We start from the raw sequence: 16,192 nt of genomic DNA, 5'->3' as shown, positions 1-16,192 counted from the left end.
CACTTTGTAGACCAGGCTGGCCTCGAACTCAGAAATCCGCCTGCCTCTGCCTCCCAAGTGCTGGGATTAAAGGCGTGCGCCACCACGCCCAGCTCAGGTTTGAGTTTTTAAGGGGTGTGTGTGTGTGTGTGTGTGTGTGTGTGTTGTTGTTGTTGTTGTTGTTGTTGTTGTTGCTGTTGTTGTTGTTACATGACTGGTTGGTTTTGAGTCAGTCTCTAACTGTAACCCAAGCTGGCTTCAAACTTGCCGTGGTCTCCTTCTTCAGTCTCCCATCTGTTTTGACTATAGGCTTGTACCACCAATGTGATCAAGTACAGAATTTTTCTCCCTTGTTTCCTATTTTCTTCTGAAAGCCTACCTATTCCTTAGTCTCTTGAATTTCAAGATTAAAAGCCAAATGTGGGTGGACATACAGTTCTAAGGAAGAGCATTTTCCTGACATATACAAGACCCTGGGTTCCATTACTAACGCTGAAAAACCAAAGAGAAAACATCCAATCAAACAAAATCTATTTATTGACTGATTCCAAGTGCTGGTAACTATTCATTAGACAATACTTTTCCTCCCTGGCCCCCAAAATAATTAAAATTAAATAAACAAAGTAAAAAAAAGAATCTCAAGCATAGAAAAGATAATGGACATTAAGAGCAGTTAAATTAAACTTTTCAACTGCTGTGAAACTTTCTAAATTTAAATGTGTGTGTGTGTGTGTGTGTGTGTCTACTGCATGCATACAAATGTGCAGGTATATACACTTATGAAGGTCAGAAGGGGATATTGTGTGTATGGATGTGTAGTGTGTGTCTTGTGGGTACTATATGTTGGGATTTGTATGTGTAGTGTGTTGTGGTGTTATGTGGTATGTGTGTATGTGTGTATATACAGGTACTATACATATGTGAGTATACACACACACATATATATAGATGTGCACATATGCAGGTACTGCATGCATGTGAATATGTAGGTACATGCATTTATGAAGGTCAAGATGGGATGTTGTGTATATGTATGTATAGTGTGCACGTGTGGTATGTGTGTTATTTGGTACGTGTGTTATGTGGTGTGTGTGTAGTAGGTAGTATGTGTGTGCATGTAGTATGTTGTGTGTTTGTATATGTGTGTGTGTGTGAAATATGTGGAGTGTATATGTGGTGTGTGTGTAGTAGGTAGTGCATATGCATGTAGTATATGCATGTAGTATATGCATGTGTTTGTGTGTGTGTGTGTGTGTGTGTGTGTGTTGTATATGGTATATGTTTGTACTGAATGCATATGCAATGTATGCAAGTGCAAGCATTTGTGTAGGCCAGAGGAAGATCTTGAATGTCCTCCTCTATTATGTTCCTCCTTCTGGCCTTGCGGCTACATGCCCACCCCCAACGCAAAGCCACACACCGCTCTTTGCATAGATCCTGGGGATGTGAACTCCAGTCCTCATGTTTGCATAGCAAATTCTCTTACCTACTGAACCATTTCCCTGGAAAACGTTCCTAAATTTAATATTTAAAGAAAAAGTGGATCTGTAGGGAGATGAAGTAAAACATTTTCCTGCAGATAAAGTTCCTGGGATTCCAAAGGCCTACCTGCACATGTTTTAGCTGGCAAACTTTTCCACGGGATCTGTTTCCTGCTGTACAGATTCTTCATTTTATCACAGGCTTTTGTAAAGACTAATGCGTGAACTAAGAAGAATATGATTTTTCTTTTTACTTGAGGTCTGTCTAGATGGCTTAGGCTGACATCAAGTTCACAATCCTCTTGTCTTACCTTCCCCAGTTTTAGGATAAAAGCACCTCAGTCCGGTGCTGGGATTCTGATGTACTCTGGGATGACAATGGGTAAGTAACCAACAAGATGGGCAGAATAGAACCTTGAGTACATAGAGTCCAACCAGGTGACTTTAGATATATACAAGAAGCCAGGGATGCCAGGGGTCACCAATGTAAGTTTAGGTCTGCAGAGCGGCTCCTCCTACTGGGCTGATGCTTCTGAAGTGGAATGTAACCCAAGGAAATTCTGGACACTATTCATTTCCCTTCTCAAGATGTTTTTCATACTGATTCTAGAACGTTTTCTGCAGAGAAGGGATTTCTCTGTGGTCGTTTATCAGAAAAGAAGGGACTCCAAGCCACATGGTCAGTCAGTGATACATGGCTTCACATGTAATACAGAAGTGGAGATAGCTGGTTTAGTGGAACGTGGGAAAACTCAATAGGAGGGGACTATTTAGTTTCTTATTAAACTAAAAGGTCATTTAGATTCATGCTTCCAAACACATCTCTGGAGACAGACCATGTCAGGGTCAGAACATTATTTACTTCCCAAGAGAGCTACATTTCATCATTTCATATTTTCAACAGATATTTATTAGACACTGGTGTTTTCCTTTTTTGTCTAACATGAGTAACAGCATGCTTACAAATCTACATAATTTATATCAGAGATAATTTATAAATCATCTACATTGATTTCTACTTAATGCCTCTACATGAATTTGAAAATGCAACTAGCTGAAAACTTCCAGGTGTAAAATAATACTCAATTCCTACAGAATAATTATGAGACTTAGTCAGTTTTTCACAGTCAACCTGTCAGCTATGAATCAAGAGTGCAAAACAAAGACAGGTATAAAAGAAAGGCAGAGAAATATGAGTTACACCAAACTCTGATAACTCACTTTTCCTTACCTGAAACACTTTGGTCGCTGGGTTTCCTAGTGAATTTGACAGTGTAAGATGAGTTGTGTCTTTTTACAGAGATATGCAGTCTTCAGTGTTTTTTTTTTTGTTTGTTTGTTTACAGCATCAGTTACTACAGAAATGATACTTCTTTTATGTCTTGTCTTGAAGGGTGGACAAAATAAAAACAACTGAAAACACTACAACAGACAGCAAATGATGGAAATTTTACAGTACAAAAAACAGTGTAAAAAGGAAGACAAGTTTAAATATTGTTGTGTAAGACAGGGATGAGAATAAGACAAGGATAAGAATAAGCAGAATGATAGGCTGGAACATCTGGGGAGACAAATGTGGGGACAGAGAAAAGAGCCAGTTAATAACCTCTGTACACCTTCCTGACAAATTCAACCTCTGACTCAACCTCAAACAAAGGCACCCCCAGCCCACATCTGCAAATTCTCCAAGTACTTTGTTATAAACAGCTCTTTCTCTCACTGACATATATACACCCACCCAAGAGTCTAGCTGAAAACACATGCTTGCTATTCAAAAACCTGCAAACTGAAAACCAAAATCCAGTACACTAAAACATACTCAATTGAAAAGGATAAAATTTAACGCTGTGAAACACAATGGGTTCCATTATAATCCCTCCCCCTCTCCCCCCCCCCCCCCCCCCCCCCCCCCCCCCCCCCCCCCCCCCCCCCCCCCCCCCCCCCCCCCCCCCCCCCCCCCCCCCCCCCCCTTCCCCCCCCCCCTCCCCTGCCACCAGCAAAGCACAGCAACATGCAAGATAAGCGATAGGGCTGTAAGTTCTCTAGCCATGGTCAGCATCCAATTCCTCTCATGTCATGCTGCTGCACATAAACTGGGTTTTAAACATGGGAGTGGGGTGGTGGACTTGAATGTGTTCAAAGCCATGCATGCTGTTGTACTTCTGTGGGTTCTCCGATGGATACAGGGCATCAGGCTGCTGCAAGGGACAGCACTGCCTCTTTTGGTCCATAAAGATCTTTTATGTAGTTAACTTGGACAAATGCATTGATCTTTCAGTGGCCACCATACCTGGCCAAAGCTGCTGAGTCCGATTCATCCGCTGTGCTTCTACAAGTCAGGAGGGAAATGCTGCTTTCCCCTGTGCTGGAATACTTATTATTGCTTCTTTTAATTAATATTGCCTTAAAGCTATGCTACAAACTTCTCACTACGGATCTCCATTACTGAATTGATAGTATTTTTAACTAGAAATAATCACCCTGTTGCCTCAACTTAGGTAAAGGGGTAGCTTGCATGTGTCTTATCCATAGGGCTCCGGGCACAAGACCATATCTCTTTACTAGCATCTTGTACATTTATCAGAAGTATCAATCAATCTTGTTTAATAAAAAAAAAATACTTTTTTAGACAGGGATTCACTATGTAGTCCTAGGGATCTTTAATCACAGTGACCCACCTGCTTTTACTTCTCTCAAGTGCCGGGATTAAATGTGTGCACCACTACCCTGACTTATTTCGTAATTTTTATGATCTTAAACTCAAGTCGGACCTTCTCACAAACCTCAGATAAACACCTGAAGGTTCCTATTCAGGACCTTTATGCTGGCCAACCTGTTAGGGAAATGCTGAAAATATTGACCTTTTAAAATGATAATAATGTGCATTAAAAATCCATCAGTCATTATGCAAAATCTGATTGCATCCGTTTTAAATTTCCCGTTCAAATAGAACAAAAAGGAGTAAATGTTAACGATCAGTCAGGTTTCGAGAACCTCTGCCTGGTTGGACATGGTGTGAAAATACAGGTGCCTTGAGCCCATTAAGGCCTTGAGATAGAACTTCCCTAAAGAGGGATGTGGAAGTCGGGGTTGGAGATGCCCCACGAGGGACAGCAGCTCCACGGGCCAGCCTCGCCATCGCCATGGCTCGCAAAAGGCAGAACTGTACCTGACTCACGGATATGGGCTCCTCTGCTCCGCGGTCATCTGCAGACTTGGGCACCTCCAGGCGGTCGATGAAGGTCTGTAGCTCCTTGCGGAAGGCCTTCATCTGCGCGTTGATGCGGTAGAGCAGCTCATGCTCCCTGATACGACTGCCGTCATCCTCCTCGTCCATCAGTCCGAACAGGTCCCCATTAGCCACGTAGATGCGTGCCTCTGTGATGATGGTGCTCGTGTCTGCGATGAGCCGATCGATGGTCTTGCCCAGGCGCTCGGCCTCGGAGCGGATGTCCTTCATCTGCTGCCGATCTGAGAAGCTCTTGGGCCAGGGTCCGGGTGTGGGGTAGAAGGAGCGGGTGGGCGTGAGGGAGCGGATGTTCCGCACCTCCTCTGAGTCGCTCTCACCTCCGATTGGCCCTTCGCGCTTGCGATGGGGAGGCCGGGAGTCATCATCGCTTTCCTTCTTGCCCGCATCGCTCTCAGCATCGCTGTCGCGAGGGCTGCCACGGATACCCAGGTGTGAGGCCAGGTCGTAGCGCTGCATGTTGGACATGAGCACGCGGTTCTCATACTGCAGCTGCATAACCTTGCCGCTCAGCTCATTGATCTGCAGGCGCGCTGCCTTCAGCTCCTCCTGCAGGGCCTCGGTCTTGGCGCTGTCATGGTGCCGCGAGCTGTCGTGGCCGCTGGACTTGTACTTGTACTTGTTGAGCTCCGCAGTGATGCGTTTGTTCTGCTCCTCCAGGTCAGCCACGTTCCTCCGCAGCAGCTCGGTCTCGTCTTCCACGAGCTGCAGGTGCTGTCGCAGCTCCGATAAGGACTCGCTCTGCTCCCTCATGAGAGGGTTGGAAGAGCCATTGAAGTCTTCTCCCCGCAGGTCATCCAGTTCCGCCTTCAGACCTCTGTTCTCCACCTCCAGTTCCACGATTTTCCTGCCCAGGATGTTGGCCTCTTCCTCCACCAGCCGCAGCCGCAGCTTGAGCTCAGCCTCCCTGGTGCTGGGAGGTCCCCCTGCTTCTCCTTTGGGTAGAGGACTGTCTAGATCCCCATAGAAGGATCTGTATTTCTGGAGTTCGTGTTCAAATCTGTCCTTTTCCTTATCAATCTTGGCCATTTTCTTTCTCATCAGGGCAGCTTCTTCCTTAACGAACTGTAGCTGGCACTTGAGATCCTCATTGTCGTCCTCATTAGGGGAAAAGTGGGAAAGGACAGGAGATCATTTCTATGCAAATAGAGAAAACAACCGAGAAAGGACATCCTCCCGCAAAACTACGTTATTTTCTTTGTAATTACCTATCACGTAGATCTGTGTTTTTTTGCATATCACTTACAGTCTTTGCCCAATTAAAAATTAAGGTAAAGGGACTGGAGAGATGGCTCAGCAGTTAAGAGCACGGACTGTTCCTCCAGAGGTTCTAAGTTCAATTCTCAGCAACTTCCAACCACGTGGTGGCTCACAGCCATCTGTAATGGCATTCAATGCCCTCTTCTGGTGTGTCTGCATACCAGCTACAATATACTCATATGAATAAAATAAATAACTAAATAATTTTTTAAAAAAAAATATAAGGTTGGATGTTCTGGAAACCAAAAGAAAAGAAGATAGAAACGGTGAGAAAGTCTGACCAGCTCTCTTCAGGGATCGTTGTGCTAATAGTTACCATTTCATGGCCTCTTACCAGTGTTGTTTTTACTCTAAATTTCCCCCAAACAGCCCCAAGTATAAATTTGTTTGCTCTAAGGAATTATAGGTGTTTGTACTCACCCAGTGCATTGTATTGAGCTTGAATGGGAACCAGGCATTCTTTAGCTCTTTACAAAAATGATTTGATTTAATAGAACGGAGGCCTCAAACTACATGGTTGGGGGAGATGTTCAAGGGACACAGCGGAAGAGAATAAACGTGATACACGACTTTACTTCTCTCTGAAACTATGGCTCCTGGTCATCATCAGGAAACAATCTTCCCTCCATTGCTATTGAAGGAGAATTGTTCCACAGCCCTTTAAGAAAGGAAGAATGATCCCTGAAAGCGAGACTGTGTGACTTTTTAAATAGGATGCACTGTCACCTGCTAAAATGGATAGGATTGGCTCTGCCTGCTGAAAAAAAAAAAAAAAAAAAAAAAAAAAGTAAAGTAGACCTGGTGAGGGTCCTCTCACATGTTCTTACTTCAACTAAATTGACATGTATTGAAAAAAAAACCCTGAAATCTTTTTTAGTTCTTTTTATCTGAAATCTCTCATAGTTTTATTCTGTCTGTAGTGGTTTGAAGAATGGACCCACAGGCTCACAAGTCTGAAAACTTGGTCCCCAGGAATAGAACTATCTAGGAAGGATTACGAGATGTTCCCTTGTTAGAAGGGGTGTGTCACTGGGACCCAGCCTTTAAGTTTCAAAAGACTCAGGGTATTACCAATGTACTCTCTCTTCCTTCTGTTTGTGGATTGAGACATGAGCTTTCAGCTCTACCCGCTGCCATGCCATTGCACTGTCATGGTGAGTTCCGACCTCCTAAAACTGAAAGCTCAATTAAATGCTTTCAGTGTAAGTTGCCCTGATCATGGTATCTAAAAATAACTAATACAGTGTCCAAGAATATTTATTCCAAAGACTATTTTTCAAAGTTCATTTGGGGTTCCTTATTTAGATATATGGATAGATTAGTCGACAGGCAGATATAGATAGACAGATGATTGATAGATAGATAGATAGATAGATAGATAGATAGATAGATAGATAGATAGACAGATAGACAGACAGATGGATGTATAGTTCTTGCTTTAGAGGGGATGGAATCTAAGGTGTGGCAATGCTCTAAAAGCATTCTACCAACAAACAACATACCAAGTCTTTCTAAGATTAAAGTAATCATCCCTTTTGGGGTGCATTCTGCTAAAACAAATAGTGGGACACTGCTAGAGAGGTTCCGAAAGCAATGGTGAAAAGCTACAAGTCTCTTGCCTTGAGAGAAGAGAGGGGTAGAGAGCTGAACACCATCCTTCTCTCCTTAGAGCCTCTCTCCATCAGAGCAACTGGATCTTTGACCCTTTACAGAGGGGAAGGTTCACCATGGCAGAACACAGTTAACACACGGCAGAGCAGAGTCTGTAACCAGGCTGGTTGCAAAAGTATTTGAACTGCTTCTAGAACAAAGGCACAAATGAGCAATCTAGGGCACTGGGGTAAAGTTGAAGTCCTAGGAGGCGCCGGCCCTTTATTCTCCTTGAGAAGCCTCGCATGAGCATGGAGAAGAGCACAAAGAGCTGAGGTGCAACAAGTTTCACAGTAGAGAGAATGGAGGCTGAAAGGATCCATCACAGGCCTCCACGGCCGAATCCATTCCCCAAGAGAAGACAAAAGCAGCCATGTAGAAAACTCTTGAGATCAAGAACGCCTTACAATGTTTAAGACCACAGTGCCCAAGGATACAAATACAGCATGAAGTTCTGAACCATAGGGTCTTGGTAGATTCTACTGATGATTTCAGGGACCAAAAGAACAAAGAGGAACAAATTCTGAGTGAAGAATACGATCTTAGGTATTTATAATGCTGTCTTTGTGGGGCAGCATTGAATGGAGACTATATTAACATCTAGTAATAGGTATATGGTAGCTCAAGGCTGAGATCATGAACATTTATGTTCTTAGAATTATAGAAAGCTTCTCTTTGATTGAAGAATTTAGGAACGCAATGCCTTGTTATGATGGCTGAAGCTATTGTAACAGTGATGGAGGCAACCAAGCATGAGAAGAAAAGAAGGTTTGGCAGGTCATGAAGACCAACAATCAGAAAGCATGTCTGATTAGTCAGAATCAAATGTGCCTTCACACAGGCTACGTTCTATTGGAAAGTGTAATTAGATGATTGTGGGTGGCTGGGTAGCATCACCTATATGGTAGAAACTTTATTTTCTATTACAAAAAACCCTTTCTTATATTGACATATGGTGTGCTTTTAGTCTCATCAGCACCACAGTTGGTTTGATACAAACCTCAGAATGGAACAGAACAATTCTGCACTTTGCTGTGTCAAGCAATCCAAAGATAGAAGCATATCTGATTTGTATGCACATCAACTCTCCAACCCAAAGGGATAAAAACATATTTAAGACTTGGAAATATCGTTTATGTGACAAAGTCCTTTTAAAGGAGATGGACTGAGAGGAGGTGGACACAGGAATTCATTTGTTCATTAGAGGTTAAGTATTCTCAAGATACAAACTGTGCCTACATTATGCAACTCTGAGAATTTAAGAACTCTTCATGCTAATGAGCTTTCTATATCTTATCTTATAACCTGCTTATAGGCTGCATTTAAAACTGACCCTTAAAACAGCACTCATAGTTATTGTAAAAAAAGAAAAGAAAAGAAAGAAAGAAAGAAAGAAAAAAGAAAAAAAGAGAAAAAAGAAATGAAAGAAAGAAAAGAAAAAAAAAAGATGTTCTGTTCAAAGTAATTACTTGGACAGTATTGGTAAAATATTTGTTCCACTGTTCTACACAAAAGAGGGGCAAGAAAACTCAAAATTCTCTGAGGTGTGAAACAAATTGTGATTTCATAGCTCTGAGAGCCTCCAAAAAGAAACTGGAGAGAGCATACACTAGCAGTTTAACAGCATAACTGAAAGTTCTAGAACTAAAGAAGCAAATTCACCCAAGAGGAGTAAACTGCAGGAAATAATCAAACTCAGGGCTAAAATCAACCAAGTAGAAAGAAAAGATGTATACAAAGAATCAACAAAACCAGGAGCTGTTTTTTTTTTTTTTTTGAGAAAATCAACAAGAATGATAAACACTTATTAAGACTAACCAGAGGGCACAGAGATAGTATCCAAATTAACAAAATCAGAAATGAAAAGTGAGTTATAATAACAGAAACTGAGGAAATTAAAAAAAAAATCAGATCCTACTACAAAAGNCTATACTCAACAAAACTGGAAAATTTGGATGAAATGGGCAATTTTCTAGATACCAAATACCAAAATTAAATCAGGATCAGATTAACCCTCTAAACAGCCCCATAACCCCTAAAGAAATAGAAGCAGTCATCAAAAGTCTCCCAACCAAAAAAGCCCAGGAGCAGATGGCTTTAGTGCAGAGTTCTATCAGACCTTCAAAGAAGACCTAATACCAATACTTTTCAAACTATTCCACAAAATAGAAACAGAAGGAACACGACCTAATTCGTTCAATGAAGCCACTGTTCCTCTGATACCCAAACCACACAAAGACCCAACAAAGAAATAGAACTTCAGACCAATTTCCCTTATGACTATCGATGCAAAAATACTAAACAAAATTCCTGCAAATGGAATTCAAAAACACATCAAAACAGTCACACACCATGATCAGGTAGGCTTCATCCCGGTGATTAAGGGATAGTTCAGTATTCAGAAACCCATCAACATAATACACTACATAAACAAACTCAAAGAAAACAAAACATGATCATTTCATTAGATGCTGAAAAAGCACTTGACAAAATTCAGCATCCCTTCATGTTAAATGTTTTGGAAAGATATGGAATTCTAGGCCCATGCCTAAACACAGTAAAAGCAATGCACAGCAAACCAGTAGCCAACATCAAACTAAATGGAGAGAATCTTGAAGCAAATCCCACTAAAATCAGGGACTACACAAGGCTGCCTACTTTCTTCCTAACTATTCAATATAGTACTTCAAGTCCTAGCTAAAACACTTAGACAACAAATGGAGGAGGTCAAAGGGATACAAGTTGGAAAGGAAGAAGTCAAAATATCACTATTTGCAGATGAAATGATAGTATACTTAAGTGACCGCCGAAATTCAAGCAGAGAACTCCTAAAACTGACAAACAATTTCAGCAAAATTAACTTCATCAAATCAGTAGCCTTTCTATATTTAAAGGATAAATGGGATGATAAAGAAATTAGGGAAAATACATTCTTCACAATAGTCACAAATAATATAAAATATCTTGGTGTGACTCTAACCAAACAAGTGAAAGGTCTGTATAACAAGAACTTCAAGTCTCTGAGGAAAGAAATAGAAGATCTCAGAAGACAGAAAGATCTCCTATGCTCATGGATTGGCAGGATTAATATAGTAAAAATGGCTATCTTGCCAAAAGCAATCCACAGATCTAAAGCAATCCGCATCAAAATTCCAACTCAATTCTTCACAGAGTTAGAAAGAACAATTCTCAAATTCATTTGGAATAACAAAAAAACAAAACAAAACAAAAACAGAATAGCAAAAACTATTTTCAAAATAAAAGAGCTTCTGGTGGATTCACCATCCCTGACCTCAAGCTGTACTACAGAGCAATTGGGATAAAAACTGCATGGTACTGGTGTAGTGACAGACAGGTAGATCAATAGAATAGAACTGAAGACCCAGAAATGAACCCACACACCTATGATCACTTGATCTTTGACAAAGGAGCTAAAACCATCCAGTGGAAAAAAGATAACATTTTCAACAAATGGGGCTGGTTCAGATGGTGGTCAAAGTGTAGAAGAATACAAATTGATCTATTCTTATCAAGCCCAAGTCCAACTGAATCAAGGACCTCCATATAAAACCAGATACCCTGAATCTAATAAAAGAGAAAGTGGGGAAGAGCCTTGAACAAACGGGCACAGGGGAAAGTTTCCTGAACAGAACACCAACAGCTTATGCTCTAAGATCAAGAATCTACAAATAGGAATAATAAAATTGCAAAGCTTCTGTAAGGCAAAGGGCACTGTCAATAGGACAAAATGGCAACCAACGAGTTGGGGAAAGACCTTTACTAGTCCTACATCTGATAGAGGGCTAATACCAAAAATGTACAAAGAACTCCAGAAGTTAGACTCCAGAGAATCAAATAACCCTATTAAAAATGCAAAACAGAGCGAAACAGAGAATTCTCAACTAAGGAAATGTGAATGAATGGTGGAGAAGCACATAAAGAAATGTGCTTCCACATTCTTAGTCATCATGGAAATGCAAATCAAAATGACCCTGAGATTCCATATTATACCAATCAGAATAGCTAAGATCAAAAACTCTGGTGACAGCAGATGTTGGCGAGGATGTGGAGAAAGACGGACACTCCTCCATTGCTGGTGGGATTGCAAACTGGTACAACCACTCTGGAAATCAGTCTGGCAGTTCCTCAGAAAATTGAACATAGTATTATTTGAGGACCCAGCTATACCACTCCTGGACATATCCCCAGAAGATGCTGCAACATGTAATAAGGACACATGCTCCACTATGCTCAAGCAGCCATATTTATAATAGCCAGAAGCTGGAGACAACCCAGATGTCCTTCAACAGAGTAATGCGTACAGAAAATGTGGTATATTTACTCAATGGAATCCTATTCAGCTATTAAAAAAGAATTACTCCATGAAATTCTTAGATAAATTGATGGAACCTAAAAACAACATCCTGTGTGAGGTAACCCAGTCACAAAAGAACACACATGGTATGCACTCACTGATAAGTGGGTATTAGTCCAAATGAGAATACTCAAGATACAATTCACAGACCATGTGAAGCTCAAGGAGAAGGAAGACCAAAGTGTGGATGCTTCAGTCGTTTTTAGAAGGTGGAACAAAATAATCTCAGGAGGAAATATGGAGACAAAGTGTGGAGCAGAGACTGAAGGAAAGGCCATCCAGAGACTGCNCCCCCCCCCCCAGGGATCCATCCCATAAACAGTCATCAAACCCAGATGCTATTGGGGATGGTGGGAAGTGCTTGCTGATTGGAGCCTGATAGGGCTGACTCCTGAGATGCTCTGCCATAGCCTGACAAAATACAGAGGGGGATGCCCACAACCAACCCTGATGGAGGAGTTGGAAAAGGGACTGAAAGGGTTGAGGGGGTTGCAGCCCCTTCAGGGAAGAAACAGTGTCAACTGGCCAGAACTCCCACAGCTCCTGGGGATTGGACTACCAACCAAAGAGTACACATGGAGGGACCCATAGCTCTAGCCACATAGGTGGCATAGGTTGGCCTTGCTGGACATTAGTGGGAGGAAAGGTTCTTGAGCTTGAGGGGGCTTGGTCCCCAGTGTAGGGGGATGCCAGGGTTGGAAGGCGGGAGTGGGTGGGTGGAGGGAGCACCCTCATAGACGCAGGGGGAACAAGCATGGGATAGGGGGTTTCTGGAGGGGAGACCTGGATAGCGAATAACATTTGAAATGTAAATAAAGAAAATATCCAGTAAAAAATATCCAATAAAAGTTCGTGGCCAAATCAGGACATATGTGAGCCAATCAACAACCCTAAATCTGGGGAGAAAATTTCTTCAAAAGCTTTTAAACCTGGCTCAAAAGGAAAGGGCTTTGAGCTCTCTAACCTAACCCCAGTGCTTTGCAGGATATTTTTGTCTCTGGACATCTGCTCATACTGGTGTTCTGCTCTTTCCCCTTCAACTGCTGATTTTCTTCAATGCCTCCTGATGTGCTTTACAGTTTTGTCTGCCCTTTAATTGTCTAACTGACAGAGAGCACGAATCTGGTGGAGAGCCCTAGACTGCATCAAAACTAGTTTATCCATTACACCCTTGTTCCAATGTTCCTGAGCCTACGTTGCTTATTTTTTTTAAAGCTTATTTTTAGTGTTTTCTTTCCTTCCTTTAGTCTCCCCAGTCACTGGTACCAAGAATGGCATCATCAGCGGCAGGCTTTCTCACCTGTTACCTCTTCCTACAATATCCTTTTCTTTGTTCTTCAGATGCTATAGGAACGGCTATTCCACTGACTTCATTAATTATGAGATTAGCACTCACAGAAAGCACTATGTGTTGCTATGGGCTCACAGTGAAACAGCTCATGATAGGCATGCTAGTTTATAAGGAACTATTCTGAATATATTTTACAACCCGAGTCTACAGCTACATAATTGAGATGCATGATTGGTGCGCTTCACATAAGCCTATCTAACCATTATGTCTATTTATAAATGTAGCTTGCTAACATGTGTATTTGTACATGCTCCATGCAAGCTTTAAATGTTTATTTTGACATACCTCTGTGGGTGTCTGCTGAGCCTTTTTTTCAGATTTTGGCAAATCTTTACTTCCTCTTCTTTTTAAGGATAACTGAAACAAAGTGAGAACATGATGAGTTTGTTAAATGATAGTTTTTAACACAATCTACTTTTAAGACCCTAACCTCATATAAAACCACAACAAATAAATGAGTCCCCAAAAGAAGTAAAAATTCCCAAGACAGAGTCAGATACAATTGCACTAGAAACAAGATATAAACCACAGTAAATTGTCCCCAACAATTAGCCATGTACTTTGAAATTCAGGAAAACAACTCAGACAAAATACAGATCGGTGGCTCAACTTGCTGCAGAGCTCACAAGTAGGTAAGTGAGGCAAGGCTCCTGTTAGCATTCTTCATCGACAAGCAAAAGAAAAGAGGAGATTAAATTAATTTTTTCCTTTGTTGGTTAGGTTGCCACAACTCTCCAAGACACTTCCAGTGGACTCATGTAGAATTTACATGTTTTCGTCCTCTTGCTGCACACCCCTTCAAACAGATACCCATGGCATGCAGTGGGAAGTGGGAAGGAAGAAGGTAGATGGGAGTTCTCTGTCTCATGGAGCTGGTGGCCTGAGACGCTCCAGGAACCTTGGATCATTACATAAAGGCTCCCATAGTGGATCTGCTAGTTGGAACAGTAATTCACAGAATATTAACTAGAGCCTGTGTCACGGGCGAGCACTTTATAGCCATTGATGGTCACTTCCATTTCTTAAATTTATTTAAAGTTTATTTTGATGCTAAAAGATCTTTAATTTTAAGAATGTATTTTTAAGAACATAATTTTTAAGGCTCAAACTAACAAGGATAAAATTATGAAATTCTGATTTCATAAAAGCTATTAACTTATAAACTATCAAAGATAATTAACGTATACAAGTTAATGATCAGTTACTTGTAAACGACCAAATTCTTTAATATGCCTCAGAACTATGTTTGCAGTCATGCTAAGTACAAATGTAATTTGTTTATAGAGATAAGCTTAGAGAGAAAGACCAATTTATTTCTCAGTATGTCATTTTCTATATATGTTGCTAAAATTAACCCTAAAGCAAGGAATTCAAAACAAATTTAATGTAAACTTAAAGTTTGTTTTGTCAAAAATAAGATTCAAAATAAAGTATATATTTTTTAAAAAATGGTTAGGAAGAGTTGAGTGTTTGTGTAAAGTGGGTTAATTTACATATGCTGGCATGGCAGGATTCCCCTAGGCCCAAGCTCGTTCCTTGGATGGAACAATCCCACCAGAGTAAGGTGCCTGTTCACCTCATTACAGAATACGGATGTATGGAAAGGGTACATGCCAGAAGTCTGCTGCTTCTGCCCGTGGGTCTGGGCTGCTCCTGCTGTGTAGGCCAGATCCAAAAAACCCTTGCTGTGAGCAGGAAAACCTTGTACTTCAGCCTCCCACCTGACTAGTATGGGACTCTCAAAATAGCTCCATTGGCCAAATCGTTTACCCTGGGTTTTATTTTTTCCTCTTAGTCAAAGCTAATTCCAGGGTTCATTACCCTAACCATTCCTTGATTGAAGGAAGCTGCCAGATAACGCTGTCTTCAAATTCACAGCTTTGGAATGTTATTCATAACAGAAAAGCAGTGTCTTTGGAGCTTTGCTAGACAATCCTATAAAAATAAGACCATAGGATTCTATTTCTCTTCTAAATTGTCAGTTAGATGCTGGCTTTAACTGACTTATTTTACAAAGCTTCAAGGGTCTTGCTCCTTATGCAGGTCTCTGATGTAAGCAAACAGTTTACAGGAACTTACTCTTCTATAGGACTCTGGTGCACGGTCCAGCCAGTTGTACGGTTGGATTTTCCCTTTGGCTAACCTTATGTTTCACCTTACATTTCACCTTATGTTTCACCTTATCTGACTAGTGATGTTACTTTATTTCTTTGTCCTCAAGTTGTACAGTTTTACCTCCTGACTTACCTTCTGGGTCTTTGTCAAGTTTTATCATGACCCCTTAGATAGGTTCCGCCTGAGGCACTCTTAATTGCTTGTCAGCTTGAAGCGGTTAGCGACACTGGCACCCCCCAAACTCCTGAAAGCAGTTCAGGTAGCCACTGAACCATGAGTCATCCTCTTTATCTGTGCTCTTGCCACTCTAGGCATTGTTTTCAGGACTCAGAATTAAAACAGTGGGACTGAATTCTTATTTGAATTAATTAACCTGTCTTGAGAGCTTTCGGGAAAAGTCCTTAGAGAAATCTCAGGTCAGCTTAACATCCACCAGGGCCAGCTAGATTCCTTTCTTGCTTCAGTCTTTCAGAAGAAAAGGAGACTAGATCTAAATATTAATAATGATGGCATTTGTGCCCTCCTCCACGACCAGTGCTTCTTCTACACTCATAAGCATATCTGGTTTGAGATGAAGACCTACACATAGGGAACATAAACATTTCAATCACAGGCCTCCTCCTAAGTAAGCGGTCCCTGCTCCTCTCGCCCTAGAGTCCTCCCTTTGTTTGCTTCTTTCCTCCTTGCTCTCTCTTTTAAATGCTTTACTTACTGAACGTCGCCATTTAACCAAA

The 16,192-nt window shown here is 41.3% G+C and overlaps 2 protein-coding genes across 4 annotated transcripts in view; both read right to left on the bottom strand.

Annotated features, from left to right (window-relative positions):
* The window catches only part of Kiaa0408 (KIAA0408 ortholog), a 29,593-nt gene extending 26,814 nt beyond the window's left edge, over positions 1–2,779 (bottom strand). The window contains exon 1 of one of the 2 annotated variants that reach the window (XM_021221064.2): positions 2,692–2,779. The gene's annotated coding sequence lies outside the window, so the exon portion shown is untranslated. The remainder of the gene's footprint in view (positions 1–2,691) is intronic. The other variant, XM_029532904.1, reaches the window with a different exon arrangement.
* Positions 2,780–2,795: 16 nt separating this feature from the next.
* The window catches only part of Soga3 (SOGA family member 3), a 47,673-nt gene continuing 34,276 nt past the window's right edge, over positions 2,796–16,192 (bottom strand). Inside the window, exons 5-7 of one of the 2 annotated variants that reach the window (XM_021221062.2) lie at positions 13,629–13,700; positions 4,630–5,805; positions 2,796–3,021 (exon numbers count right to left, since the gene is read on the bottom strand). In XM_021221062.2, the coding sequence (XP_021076721.1) occupies positions 2,911–3,021; positions 4,630–5,805; positions 13,629–13,700 (1,359 nt within the window). In that variant the 3' untranslated portion in view covers positions 2,796–2,910. The remainder of the gene's footprint in view (positions 3,022–4,629; positions 5,806–13,628; positions 13,701–16,192) is intronic. The other variant, XM_021221063.2, reaches the window with a different exon arrangement.

This window comes from Mus pahari, chromosome 21, assembly GCF_900095145.1.
Source record: "Mus pahari chromosome 21, PAHARI_EIJ_v1.1, whole genome shotgun sequence".
NCBI classification, from domain to species: Eukaryota; Metazoa; Chordata; class Mammalia; order Rodentia; family Muridae; genus Mus; species Mus pahari.
The sequence above is the reverse complement of the archived record's forward strand: the minus strand, read 5'-3'. Positions and strand labels throughout refer to the sequence as shown.